Source organism: Prionailurus viverrinus, chromosome A2 (genome assembly GCF_022837055.1).
Source record: "Prionailurus viverrinus isolate Anna chromosome A2, UM_Priviv_1.0, whole genome shotgun sequence".
In the NCBI taxonomy this organism is placed as follows: domain Eukaryota; kingdom Metazoa; phylum Chordata; class Mammalia; order Carnivora; family Felidae; genus Prionailurus; species Prionailurus viverrinus.
Window position 1 is genome coordinate 18,921,633 of NC_062562.1, and position 15,212 is coordinate 18,936,844.

At 40.8% G+C, this 15,212-nt stretch overlaps 1 protein-coding gene across 1 annotated transcript in view; it reads left to right on the forward strand.

Moving 5' to 3' along the window:
• The first annotated feature begins 1,145 nt into the window (after positions 1 to 1,145).
• DOCK3 (dedicator of cytokinesis 3) overlaps positions 1,146 to 15,212 on the forward strand; it is a 580,531-nt gene continuing 566,464 nt past the window's right edge. Inside the window, exon 1 of the mRNA XM_047849906.1 lies at positions 1,146 to 1,212. Coding sequence (XP_047705862.1) covers positions 1,176 to 1,212 — 37 coding nt within the window. The 5' untranslated portion in view covers positions 1,146 to 1,175. The remainder of the gene's footprint in view (positions 1,213 to 15,212) is intronic.

Consider the following 15,212-nt stretch of genomic DNA (forward strand, 5'->3'; position numbering starts at 1 on the left):
AGATGCAGGTTAAAGAAGTCCTGCAGTTGCCAGGATTATCCTGATCTTTGGAGAATGGTTGACCTAGGGTCACAAGGTGATATTTGGAGAAGTAAGAGGGAACAGATTTTGGGGGGGGGGTTGGAAACAAAGGAGGAAAGTTTTGGGACTGAGCCAAAAGTCCGAATAGCCTATAAGGCAGAGACCTAGGAGGAGCAGAGGCGGTGCCCAGGGCAGGATCCCAGATCCTAACAAGGAAGGGTTTCCTTACTAAGAAGGCTACTCTGATTGTTCACACTCCAAGAATTTACCGCATAGGACAACTCAGCGAAACAAGAACCAAGGAGGCGGTAGGGCTTCGGCCTAGAAGGCATCCCAGAGACGAAGAGCGAGGGGCAACAGTGCCCCACCTTGTTCTCCCGCGGCGACCCCACCTTTCGGGTCCGGCAATACGCAGGGTGGCTCCCAGGACCTTTCCGGGATGGGCAGTGTCCACACTGTTGGCGACACTGGGATGGGTCTGAAAACAGTATCCTTCCCTCCTCCCTTCTCGATCCTCCCTCTCGGACAGAGTCCCGCGGCAATCTCGCTGTGCCAGGCAGGAAGCACCGGACGCGCAAGACTCTAGCGGCCTAGGGCCTCCCACCTGCCCAGCCCGCCTCTACCATCATTTCTACCGCCGAGGGCGGGGGTCCACGGAGGAGCTAGGTCTGACCCCCGCGGGGCCGTCCAATCGCCTCTCGCGGATTTCCCTCCGCTGGCGCGCGGCGGCGGCGCGTGAGCTCGCGCGCGGGCTCGGGGGGCGCGAGCCCGGGCAGCGCGAGCCCCCGCGCGCCGGGAGTGGCGCATGCGCGGCCGTCCTGCGAGCCCGCTGAGGCGAGCCGAACCGCGGCGGCGCCGGGAGCAGAACAGCGGAGCTGTGAGGGACCGAGCGGCGGCGCGGGAGCAGCGGCGACGGACAGGTGGAGAGACCTCGCCCGCGCCTCCCGGGACTGCTGGGCCGCTCGCGGGAGCCTCGCGGTTCGGACGTGGCGGCGGCGGCATCCCGGACGGCCTGTGAGGGATGCGCCGCCCACTGCCCCGCGCCGCCTGACCGCCCCCGCTTCGGCTTGCGGTGCGCCACAGCCGGGCCCGCGGCCGTCCCCGCCGCGCTGTCGCCCGGCCGCCGCGCCCGCGGGGCCGCGCCCGGCCCGGCCATGTGGACCCCCACGGAGGAGGAGAAATACGGCGTAGGTAGGTGAGGCTCCGGCCTGGCCACAGCAGGGGTCCCAGGGACGCGCCCTTGCTCTGGGCCCCGTAGCGGCCCCGCCTCGATTCGCGCCCGCGCGCTCCCGCCCATGCCCGCAGGCTGCGCGGCCTCGGCGCGGGGCGGGCGCGGCGGGGGCGGCGGGGGCGGCGGGGCGTGTGGTGCTGGGGTGGGAGCGGGCCTCCGGGAGTGGGGAGGGCGGCAGGGGGCGCTGGCGGTGCGGCCTCGGCAGGTGCGGCGGGCGGGAGGGGCGGGCACGGTGGGCTGGGCCCCTGTGGCTGCGTGAGGTTTCTGGTGTGGGGTACAGGGCAGTTTTACCCAAGAAGCCAAATCCTGAGAGTCTTGTTTTCTCCGCACCTAATCTCAGTTTTAGCGAGTTTCCGCACCTGAGTTGCTGAGCCCGATGACTGTTTATTTTTTGGACTGGAACCTTTCAAATGGATAAAAAACGTTGACATTTTTCCAGTTCAAAATTTTGTAGACATTTGACTGCAAGTGTTTGGTCTGTTTTAATTTGTTCTGCATTCAGTATTAGAAATAATTACAGTGGGAAGTGTTTTTGGACATGTCTCAATGTTACGTTTAGTGTGTGTATGTAGTACAGTGTCATTAAAAACAAAAACACCAACAAACCTGTTTTCAGGTGAGACTGTTATTCATCTTAGAATCCTCTTTTTATCTTACAAGTGTTAAACTCCAGAAGCTAAATGATTCTTGTAACATTAAACTTCTTTAAAAAGAATGAATATTTAATAATACAAAGGGTTGAATGTTAGTTTTCCTTTTAATAATGCTAGTGTTTTGTGGCAATAACATGATAGAGCTCAGCCACAATGCATTATTGTAAGTCCTGTGCCATCTTATTGGGTTAAAAACAGATTTAAAAGGTTGAGTGTACAGGTTCCCCTACCTCCCAACTTGTAATGGAAAACTATGGATGGGGAAATCTCTCTAAACATAGATTTTTATTTCTCATGTTTTTTTTTCACCTCAGTTCAATCAAGATTTAACTCACAATTCACTACGAAATAACTTAAAAAATTTTTTAAGAAGAAATTTATTGTCAAATTGGTTTCCATACAACACCCAGTGCTCATCCCAACAGGTGCCCTCCTCAAATGCCTATTACCCACCCTCCCCTCCCTCCCACCCCCCATCAACTCTCAGTTTATTCTCAGTTTTTAAGAGTCTCTTATGGGAGCGAAATAACTTTTTAAACTGGCAGTAGTAACAAACATTTAGGAATACAATCAGGCAAGTTATGTGAAAATTGAATTTATTGAATTTTAAGGACCTGCAGAGAGATCTTCTATGTTGGTATAAAATCCTGTTTTGAAAGGTAACTTTCTAAAGTTTTTAATTAGCTGTGCTACAATGGCATGATAGTATGCTAGGATGGAAGCGATAAAAGAAGCCCTAGTGCTTGAGTCTCTGTTGAGAAGGAATTGGGAAATGATGGAAAGAGCCGGGATTCGCCTGTGGGGACATTTTACCTTTTCTCTTAGTTCTCTAAATACTATATATCTATAGATATATATATTCCATGAAATGAAGAGTTGATGGTTTATCTTCTCCATAACTTGCTTTCAGAACTGCTGAACTAGAATAACAAATAATTGATGTGAAAGTGGCACCTAAGTGATAATTCCTTCTGGGAAAGAATCCTTGAGTAGGAGAGTTAGCAGATTTCTGAGTCCTGGCTTCTCTTTACTGGTGTTGTGGGCAAGTTAACATCATTTTCTTAATGTGTAAATTGGGGATAATATTTACCTACAGGGTTGTGAAAATCAAATGAAAGCATACCAGATGCTTAATAAATGTTAATTTCTTCTTTTCCCTGTAGTACTCAGAGTAATAATAATACCAGGTATTTCCTCTGATGTGTTAGTTCTTAGAAGGACACAGTGCAGGGTAATCAAGATAGGCATATGTGAATCTCCAGGCACTAGGATTTGGTGTGTAATTTAATCCGGAAGATGGAATGAAATTCTTGCATTCTTAGGACTGTGGGTTTAGCTTTAGAAAAATGGTTATTTCCTGTGGAGAGGACACAGCATTGGGCACAGGGAAGGACCTAAATGCTTTGTAAATGAGAGATGTTGTTATTCTGAAGATATTAACAGTTGTGATTTAGCGTACTTTAGATGCTTTTCCTGCCAAACAAGGCATCTCTTTTCCTACTTTCTCTCACAGCTTTGTTCTACTGTCCCTTCCTCAGTTATGGTCTGAAAGTTCTTGTAGAAATTGTTCAAAACTCAGGGTACATCTCTTTCCGTAAGCACGTTAGGATACACTCTTAGGCTTTTTATTTAGTAAAATCTGGTTCAGCCTATAAAGTAGCTTAAATGTTATACTTACAATAAGAAAAATAGTCAATCAAAAATAGTGTGTTAGCTGCATTATTTAATTGCTAGTTTGAAAATCTATTATCATTATTCCTAGGAGGTAGTATTTTGAGTTTCAGCTTTGATTTTTATGACCAGCTTGGAGCATAGGTTTCTATCTCTGCTTGCTTTGCTAATCAATAATCCTTACAGCAAGGAGGGAAAACTTGTACCTACTCCCTACCAATTTGGAGAAACTGCTTGGATGTTAGTGAGGGGAAAAGTCCCCTGTTGCAGCATTGCAAAGGATTTTTTTTCCATTGCATCTATTCATCTGTATTTGACATTGGTAAGGTGTTTGAGATTCTGTAGAAACATTTTACTTTAGCTTTTGTTTTTTTTTAATACAGGAATTCTATACAGGTTACAACATTTTCAAATTATTTGATTTATTCACCTAGAACTAGGTGATAAATGAGCTTCTATTCATTGTAATATTCTGTGGTTGATTTTAGAGGAAGGGGAGAAAACTGTTCTTTTTTGAGGTTTAGTCTTGGGTCAGTCACCGTGTTGCTAGGGATTCTTACTTAATGTTATACCATATAGAGTCCCAGAGCAGTTCTAATGTTATCTTCATCATACAGATGAAGAAACTGGATCTCAGAGGTGGTTAGTCCTTTTTTGTCCTTCAGCAATTGAATATTCTCCTTATATTTCTTCTTGGCAATGGGCAATATTTTGTGATACACTTGGCTTTTTTGCTATCCTTCTTTAGTATTAAAAGGGCTGTTTTTTACTGAACCCGTTAGCCATGTTTTGACTCTTTATGTCTCTTTCCCTCTGAGATTCTGTTTTCCTTTCTGTTGCCATGAATGCTTAGAAAGCCCTGTATCTTTCCATTCTTTATTTTACATTTCCAAGAAGCTTCCTCTTCTAAAATGCATTAGGTGAGAACAATCCACCTATTTTTGTGAAATAGTTGTCTTTTCCCATGTTGATGGTACCCAAACTACCCAATATAGAAACCAAAGATCAAGAAAATACTTTTCTCATCCTCTGACAGCAGTAGCAGCAAACACTGATAACAAAACAAGAATGTTTATAATTAACTTCTAAAATAGAATAGCAGCAAAAGTTTGAATACATATGTACTAGTTTGTCATCTTAGGGCTGGAAGCTTGCCTCAGGTCATTATCTTGTTTATTCTGCTGTCATAAGGTAATTTTTTTTTTTTAATAACTCAGGGCATTTGTTGTTTATTTCCTAATCCACACTTAGTAAATAAACCATAACAGTTTTTCCTCATCACCAACCAGAATACCTGATATTTTAGTTTTGTAATGTTATATTTATTTTTGTCTTGTATAAAAAGTAATTCATATTTTCTGCCTTATTTTTACCAGATTTCCTTTTGCTTGATTTTTCCCAGATAGAACAAAAAAACACTTTTTAAAAAAAGCCCTGGGTCCTTAAAAGAAATTTACCTTGTAAAGATCCTGTGGTGCAGAGGCATCTGAAGGCGGAGAAGGAATAGGTTGATGAAACCAGATTGGAAAGAACCAGTGATCACAAAATTTCACTAAATCTGTTGGTAAATAGGCTAAAATAGGCTACGGTTCAGTGAAATAGTGCAAAGGCAGTGGGCTTTTTAGTTACTTGTTCCATGAGGGAATCCCAGTGTTTGAAACCTCTGTAAGGGCCCCATACCTCTCACAGGTAAAGGCATCTACTAGGGATAGAGAATATATCATATACCCAGGACTTTATTTTGTTTTAAAAAATGAGGATGGGGGCCCCTGGGTGGCTCAGTTGGTTAAGCGTCCGACTTCGGCTCAGGTCACGATCTCGCGGTCGGTGAGTTCGAGCCCCGCGTCGGGCTCTGGGCTGGTGGCTCAGAGTCTGGAGCCTGCTTCTGATTCTGTGTCTCCCTGTCTCTCTGCCCCTCCCCCATTCATGCTCTGTCTCTCTCTGTCACAAAAATAAATAAAGGTTAAAAAAATTAAAAAAAAATGAGGATGTGCTTGATGTTTTATGATTGGGGTTTAGTGTTTACAGGGAGCTTCCACACTATGATTCTACTTGAGCCTTACACCATAATATGTCCTCTCCCCTCTTTTTGAAACAGGTGGGAAAGAAACTTTAGCTGAGAGGAGTTAGGGACTGATCTAGGGAATTTAAGTCAGTTAGTGCTGAGTTGAGATTTGAACGTAGAACTTTGGGAGTCTAAGCCACAGCTTCTTTTATTATATCATGTTGCTTCTGAAAGGACTTTGTCAGTAGCGTGTATCTGTGGCTCAAAAGATAAGGCATTCTTGTGGTGCCTGAGTGCCTCAGTCGGTTAAGTGTCTGACTTTGGCTCAGGTCATGATCTCACAGTTCGTGGGTTGGAGCCCATGTCGGGCTCTGTGCTGACAGCTCAGAGCCTGGAGCCTGCTTCAGATTCTGTGTCTCCCTCTCTCTGCCCCTCCGCTGCTTGCACTCTGTCTCTCTGTCTCTCTGTCTCTCTCTCTCTCTCAAAAATAAATAAACATAAAAAAAAGACTACATAGTTATATTTATTGTTCTGCTTCTAATTGTAAAGATTTGCACTGGTAATGAATGCACATTTAGGACATGACAAGTCAGAAGGCACGTTTTTAAAGAGCTCTGAAGGATATGTTCGCTTTTTTAAAGACACTATTAGCTGAGAGGAAAGAAGTTGAGTTTGGCAAATATTTATTGAGTGCCTTTTCAAACCAAGAGGTCTTTGTTTTTTTTTTTAATTTTTTAACGTTTATTTATTTTTGAGAGAGAGACAGAGTATGAACAGGGGAGGGTCAGAAAGAGAGGGAGACACAGAATCTGAAACAGGCTCCAGACTCTGAGCTGTCAGCACAGAGCCCGACGTGGGCCTCGAACTCAGAGACCGCGAGATCATGACCTGAGCTGAAGTCGGACACTTAACCGACTGAGCCACGTAGGTGCCCCAAGAGGCCTTTGTTTTGATCTGTAATTCTGTAAAGTAAAGAGGAAATAGCCAACAGGAAATTGTCAACATTTTGTTTTAATGTTTATTTTTGAGAGAGAGAGAGAGAGAGAGAGAGCGCGTGCGCACACACACACACACACACACACACACACACACACACGGGGGAGGGGCAGAGAGAGAGGGAGACAGAATCCGAAGCAGGCTCCAGGCTCTGATCTGTCAGCACAGAGCCCGATGCGGGGCTTGAACCCACAGACTGTGAGATAATGACCTGAGCTGAAGTCAGACACTTAACTGACTGAGCCACCCAGGTGCCCCAACATTTAAAAAATACATTTTTTTAAATGCTTTATTTATTTTTGAGAGAGACAGAGTGCAAGCAAGGGAGGGGCAGAGAGAGAGGGAGACACAGAATTGGAAGTAGGCTCCAGGCTCCGAGCTGTCAGCATAGAGCCTGATGTGGGGCTTGAACTCACAGACCATGAGATCATGACATGAGCTGAAGTTGGATGCTTAACTGACTGAGCCACCCAGGTGCCCTACCGCTTAATAGAAAAGTCACTATGCAACAATATTCTGTAGTCTATTCAAATATTACAGTTCATTTTATCATGCAGTGTTAAGGGGCGCCTGTGTGGCTCAGTGGGTTGAGTGTCTGACTTCGGCTCAGGTCATGATCTCGCGGTTGATGAGTTCGAGCCCTGCCTTGGGCTCTGTGCTGACAGCTCAGAGCATGGAGCCTGCTTCGGATTCTGTGTCTCCTCTTTCTCAGCCACTCCCCTGCTCATGCTCTGTCTCTCTCTGTCGCAAAAATAAGTAAACATTAAACAAAAATTATCATGCAGTGTTAAAAGAGAATGTGCTTTAGAAACATTAAACTAAATTGTAAACATGACACCTTTTTCTGTTTAGCAATTTTAGACATATTTGGAAACATAACAGTCTCAAGATAATGGTCATTGAGGTTTGAGGTTGAAAGTACTTTATATATATTCATATCATATTTTTACATTGGTGCTAATTTTAATTTTTAATAGTTTGTATTTTGAATCTTTCTTTTGAAATCTGTGTCTTTATTCTTGATGATAAGAATGATCTGAAATTATTCCCAGTGTGTAAGCATTATTGGATATGCTATATTAGGGTTTTAATTCTAACATTATGCTTTTACTCTAATGAACAAACCTGTTTATGATTTTGCTCTTGACTCTTGCATAACCCCTTTTGACACATTTTGTATGGAAAAGCAAGATTTTTTTTTTCACATAAAGCCTCAAGGAACTTAAAAAAGTCTTCAAAAATACATTGCCATATTATTTTAGCTGTGGTCCAGGTACTTGCAGATGATTTGCTATATCACACAGTAGGATACTCTAGTAGAAATAATTACTATGTTGGGAAATGTCATTCAGAAGCTTCCTGTTTTCCTACTTTTCTGCAGTGGAATAAAATCGCAGCCTCCTGCTTCCATCTGTTTCTCCTTCTCTCTTCGAAACTCATTCATGAGCTCTTACTCACTGGTGAGTGAGAACCAAAACTGATGGAAGAATTAGTGTATGATGAATGCAGAACTTTGTATTATAGACTTAGTAACATACCTCAGATAGATGTGCATTTGGCCTTTATTCAGATTCATCTAGTGAAAAGCCCTAACCACTTTTTGGGACAGCCCTATTTTATTGTTTAGAGAGCTGTAATTCGAACATTCTTCCTTACTGAATAGACTCCCTATAATTTCTTAGAAGTCTGTGTTCTGTGCCTATATTTAAATAATTTGCATCATAGCCCTTCAGTAGTTTATAACATTTTAGAATTGTAAGGCATTTTAGAGATACATGGGTTTCAGGCTCTAGAACTAAGTAAGTCTAGTTGGAATAGCTGACATTCATTAAGTGATTAAGTTTACCACATGCCTAGCACTTTAATGTATGTCTCAAATTTGCTTTTCAGCCTCATCTGCTGACCTACTGGTACTTTATAATTTAGTGGAACTGAACTTTCACCAAGTCTTTCAATCTCGACTTAATTATACTAGTGCTGTCATGTGCCAGGACTATTTGTCACCAATTAAGTACTTGTTATTTACTGCATCATGTCTCATTCATATTATTCCTTTTATGTGGGGTTTTTTACCTCCTCCATCTCTCAAAGTTTTTCCTGCCTAGCTAGGCTCCTTTCATATATTGTTATCTTTGTAAATCTTTTTAGACCCTTGACCCTCTCTTTCTCCAATTAGATAGATTTTATTCTTTTAAGTTCATAAAACTTTGTACCTTATAGTGGTATATTTATTTTGTCCTCTTCCACTAGACTAACGTGTTTCCAATTTTTTACTATGCCCTACAATAAGAAGTACATTTAAAGTTGCTATCTCTGGGGTGCCTGGGTGGCTGTAGTTTCGGCTAAGTATCAGACTTCAGTTCAGGTAATGATCTCGCTGCTCGTGGGTTTGAGCCCCACATCGGGCTCTGTGCTGACAGCTTTGAGTCTGGAGCCTGCTTTGGATTCTGTCTCCCTCTCTGTCCCTGCACTTATGCTCTGTCTCTCTCTCAAAAATAAATAAACATTAAAAACAAAATTGCTGTCTCTTGTGTGTGTATCTACACATACATAGACTTGTATACATATATATGAAAAAGTTAAAAGTTTTATGATATAGTACTGTGTACTTTGTACAGTGTACTCTGATATTTTCTGTTAAGTGAGAAGTATTGGTGGCAGCTCACTCAATGGATCTTCTGACCCATGGTTAAAAAAAACCACTGCTTTAGGCTATAAACTCTTAAAAGTAGGGATTGTGTCAAATTTATCTTTGTATTCTTGGCAGATATAACTCAGTGCCAGGCATGTAGAAGGTTTTAAAGCTTGATTTTTGGACTTTTGAGCTACTATCTCACACTAATTACTCATACTGAAGTTACAGCAGTTAAACCCTAGATTTTATTTTACATGAACTGAAGTCAAGTCTCTTCCATCCTGAACTTGTACAATTGATAATAAATATAAAAGTAAAATTATTAGTTTTATTTAAAAAAGATTTTATATTTATTTCCATTACATTTCATCAAAGGGGAGCATATTTGATTTGCCCCTATTGGTCCTAAGTTGGTAGGGGGCTAAACGTATTTGGCTCAGCAGTACAGCCTGTCAGGTCTTTTTGAAGCTTGAATTTTCAATGTCATATATTATTATTTTTTTGAACCTTTATCTACCCAATTGACAAATTTGTTTTCTTTTTCCAAGTGGTTGGTAAAAGGGTTGAACAGAATCAGAAAAAAATGTTATCTAGTGGGAAATGTCTAGTTTATAGACAAATATGTTTTGCTATTTTGAACACAAATAATCTGAATGACTTATTGACATTTTTTTTTTTTAAATTTTTTTTTTTCAACGTTTATTTATTTTTGGGACAGAGAGAGACAGAGCATGAACGGGGGAGGGGCAGAGAGAGAGGGAGACACAGAATCGGAAACAGGCTCCAGGCTCTGAGCCATCAGCCCAGAGCCCGACGCGGGGCTCGAACTCACGGACCGCAAGATCGTGACCTGGCTGAAGTCGGACGCCCAACCGACTGCGCCACCCAGGCGCCCCTGACTTATTGACATTTTATGAAATTGCCAGCTGTGCCACTTTTGTGAACCTATTCGAGTTTGGGATTAGGGTGGGCTCATAGCCAGATTGTGGTCCATAACCAAGGGGGAAAGATGTTGCTAAAGTGGTCTGTGTGGCCTTATATCTAAGTGTGGAGAACAAAGAAATTATAGCACTAGGAAGGTGTTAAGTCCATTTTCATCTTCTGTATGAAATTTCATGTACATTTCATGTACAGGAGGAAGGGTGGCCCCAAACTTTTCTTGAGTTTTGTTTTTGACATTCTCTTCACATTCCCTATACTCTAGATATGCTGGACAACTCATCCTTTTTCCAGACAGGTTTATAACGGCCCTACCTTTGTCACTTTGCTTAGATTCTTATACTATGACAGGAATGCAATGATTATCTTTCTCTGCCTGGGAAATGCCAACTTAAAAAGCTCAAATGTCATCCCTTTGATGCCTTCCCAGCTCTGCTGGATATAAATAAGCACTGTTGCTTGCTCCTATAGCAGTTGGTACCAACCTTTGGTATGGAACTTATCCCTTTAGATGCTTAATTACATCTCTTTGTCTTGGGGAATTAAGCTTCTCTAGGACAAGGAACTTTATCTTCATGTTTGTAACCCCAGGACCTAGCAAATAGTGAGTGATCAATAAATGCTTAATTGGGATTCCAATCTAGTGAAGAATTTTATTTTGCTTTGTTAATCCTTATAGTATTTTATTTTTTTCCCAGTAAAAACTTTTAGTTTTATTAAATAATAGTTAAGAAAATATATGCCAAATGGAGCTATGTTTTAAGTCAAATGCTATGAATCATTACCTTTCACTGATCAAGTGACCTTCAGGGTGTTTTACCTCTACAGAAGCCTTCTCCTTAGTTCTATAACAGTATGTCCAAGATTGTTTATGTAAAACTAAACCTTAATGAAAAATAATTTCTTTCCTCTCTTAATATTCTTTTTTTTAAAAATAATTTACATCCAAATTAGTTAGCGTATAGTGCAACAATGATTTCAGGATTAGATTCCTTAGTGCCCCTTACCTATTTAGCCCATCCCCCTTCCCACAATCCCTCCAGTAACCCTCAGTTTGTTCTCCATATTTATGAGTCTCTTATGTTTTGTCCCCCTCCCTGTTTTTATATTATTTTTGTTTCCCTTCCCTTATGTTCATCTGTTTTGTCTCTTAAAGACCTCATATGAGTGAAATCATATGATATTTGTCTTTCTCTGACTAATTTCACTTAGCATAATACCTTCCAATTCCATCCACATAGTTGCAAATGGCAAGATTTCATTCTTTTTGATTGCCGAGTAATACTCCATTGTGTGTGTGTGTGTGTGTGTGTGTGTGTGTGTGTGTGTGTGTATATATATATACACCATATCTTCTTTATCCATTCATCCACTGATGGACATTTGGGCTCTTTCCATACTTTGGCTGTTGTTGATAGTGCTGCTATAAACATTGGGGTGCATGTGTCCCTTCGAAACAGCACACCTGTATCCCTTGGATAAACACCTGGTAGTGCAATTGCTGGGTCTTAGGGTAGTTCTATTTTTAGTTTTTTGAGGAACCTCCATACTGTTTTCCAGAGTGTCTGCACCAGCTTGCATTCCCAATCCTGATAGTATTTTTTTAAATTTTTTTATTTTTATTTTTATTTTTAAATTTTTTTTCAATATATGAAATTTATTGTCAAATTGGTTTCCATACAACACCCAGTGCTCATCCCAAAAGGTGCCCTCCTCCATACCCATCACCCACCCTCCCCTCCCTCCCACCTCCCATCAACCCTCAGTTTGTTCTCAGTTTTTAAGAGTCTCTTATGCTTTGGCTCTCTCTCCCACTCTAACCTCTTTTTTTCTTTTTTTTTTTTCCTTCCCCTCCCCCATAGGTTTCTGTTAAGTTTCTCAGGATCCACATAAGAGTGAAAACATATGGTATCTGTCTTTCTCTGTATGGCTTATTTCACTTAGCATTACACTCTCCAGTTCCATCCACGTTGCTACAAAGGGCCGTATTTCATTCTTTCTCATTGCCACGTAGCACTCCATTGTGTATATAAACCACAATTTCTTTATCCATTCATTAGTTGATGGACATTTAGGCTCTTTCCATAATTTGGCTATTGTTGAGAGTGCTGCTATAAACATTGGGGTACAAGTGCCCCTGTACATCCTGATAGTATTTTAAAAGTCAAGCTATAAATCTGATAATATTTAGTTGTTAGAATTTTGTGCCATCATGAATATACTTTTTTCCCCTCTTAGCCTTTCTATTTCTTGAGCCTGTTAAGAAGGTTTACTGCTGAGTTCAAATGACTGACTTTGGGTGGCAGCCTTAGAATTCCAGTATGAATCCATTTCACCTAGAATTTCACAGTTATCACAACAATGATTCAGAAGTCTTGTAGCAGGTAATTGGGTGTAGTTTGAAATTACCCCAACAATTCTTCTTTCATTTGACATCTTTGGGGAAGCTGTGTTTTGGATGAGTGACTTTTCCAGAGAACTCAAGGTTAAACCTTTAAAAGCACCAAGAAAAGATTTTGTCTTTTTTTTGTTGTTGTTGTTGTTGGAATTTTTTCTGAAATGTAATGTATTCTTCCCTGTATTGTGAATTCAGTATGTGGAATACATTTAAGCTTTCTCTTTTTCTGTGTAATAATTTTCCTTTTGAGTACATTATATATGTATGTTCATTAGAGAAATGTCAGTATATATAGAAAAATACACACAAAAAGAAAATAAGGATGATATCTTACTTTTGGTACCCACACATAACCCCTCTCAACATATTAGTGTATCTTTCTAGTCTTTTTCTATAAACACATTTAAGTAGACATTTTAAAATAAATTTAAGGCCATACTGTATATATTGTCCTATAATCTTTTGTTTTAAATCTATTATACTGTGAATCTTTTCTTATGTCTGGCATGTTCATTATTTTATTTTATTTTTTATTTTTTTTAACGTTTATTTATTTTTGGGACAGAGAGAGACAGAGCATGAAGGGGGGAGGGGCAGAGAGAGAGGGAGACACAGAATCGGAAACAGGCTCCAGGCTCTGAGCCATCAGCCCAGAGCCCGACGCGGGGCTCGAACTCACGAACCGCGAGATCGTGACCTGAGCTGAAGTCGGACGCTTAACCGACTGAGCCACCCAGGCGCCCCTGTTTATTGTTTTAATGACTGCTGTTCCATAATATGGATATACTATAATTTACCTAGCCTCCTACTTCTAAACAGTTGGTTGCTTGAAACTAACTATTGCCAGGACAGTGAGGGTTCTTATTTCTCTGTACCCTTGTCAGCTTAGGACATTATTTCCTCCACAGATTTGCGTTTTTCAAAAATTCAAAATTGATACATGCTTGAAAGGAATAAATCTTTAAGCATTGCAAAAATAAAGTGTTCCCTATTGCCAGTTCAACTTCTTGGGCATCAGTTATTTAACTGAACTTTCTGACTATTTGATATTATTAATAGAAACAAATGATTATGATGCTAATACAGTGATACTTGTTTACTTCCTCACTGAAATCCCTAATTCCACTTAGTGACTCTCTTGTTTGCTCCTTTTCTCATCTGATTGTGATGCTCTTAGGGAATTTGGGGTGATATGTGGGACTCTGACTCACTATCAATGACTTGAAATATGTATTTAATTTTTTTTGTATGTCTGTACATTCCTTTTCTTGGTAGATACTTTGAGTATTATCCTTTTCTTTCTCTTACTGGTTAGCCATTCATTGTTGTTCTGTTTCTGTCCCCAGCTATACACTTGCAAGCTAGAACTGAATTGAACTTGTTCAAGGGAAATTGGGTGATCAACTGTGTGAAGAACTAAAGTGGCTTCTCTGTTTTTTGGAGTGAGATTCAGTGCCTTTATGACAGATTCAGTCCTGCTGAAAGAACTTTCTGACTCATGGTCAAGGTGGGGCTCTATAGGAAGGCTCATCTTTGGAACAGAGGCAATGCTGTGAGAGTGATAGAACCTGATGCATATTTGGTCTGTGCAGAGGGCACTTTCCCTGTGAATGGGTGTTATAGACATGACATGACCTGGTAGTGCTGCAACCATTTTGTTGTCATGAGGAGAGCCAGGAAGGAGGGGTTTTGTTTTACTTTTAGGTCTGGGAAAGGGATTAAAAAGCATTATGGTTTGAGGGAAGGAACCTTTGGAAAATAAAATCTTTTGATACATTTAAACATTGAAATATTAAACAATTTTTTAATGTTTATTTTAATTATTTTTTAATATGAAATTTATTGTCAAATTGGTTTCCATACAACACCCAGTGCTCATCCCAACAGGTGCCCTCCTCAATGCCCATCACCCATCCCCCCCTCCCTCCCACCCCCCATCAACCCTCAGTTTATTCTCAGTTTTTAAGAGTCTCTTATGGTTTATTTATTTTTGAGAGAGAGAGAGAAAGACAGCATGAGCAGGGGAGGGCAGAGAGGGAGGAAGACAAAGAATCCAGAACAGGCTCCAGGCTCTGAGCTGTTTGCACAGAGCCTGATGTGGGGCTCTGTACCATGAGATCATGACCTGAGTCGAAGTTGGATGCTCAACGGACTGAGCCACCCAGGCGCATATTGAACATATTGAAATATTTAAGCTCTAATGAGACAGTGGTATATGACTATAAGTAATGATACTGTGTTTGTCCCACAGAGCACTCATTGTTTTTATTGATTTGCTTTCTCAGATGCTATAGCAGGTTTCTGTGTTAGTAATGATCTATTTTAATTGGTCAATTCTTTACCTCAATATTTAAAAATTATTTTTATTATGGTAAAATACATTTTACTCATTTTAAGTGTACAATTCAGTGTCATTAAATACATATAAGTTTTGTATAATCATCACTATTCTTTATTTCCATAACTTTTTGATCATCTCAAACAGAAAGTCTATACCTCTCCCTACATCTCTTGGAACCCTTTATTTTACTTTGTGTCTCCATGAATTGGACTATTCCAGAAACTTCATATAAATAGAATCATACAGTATTTGTCCTTTTGTTCCTGGCTTATGTTACTTATAGCATAAGGTTTTCAAGGTTCATTTGTGTTGTAGCATATTT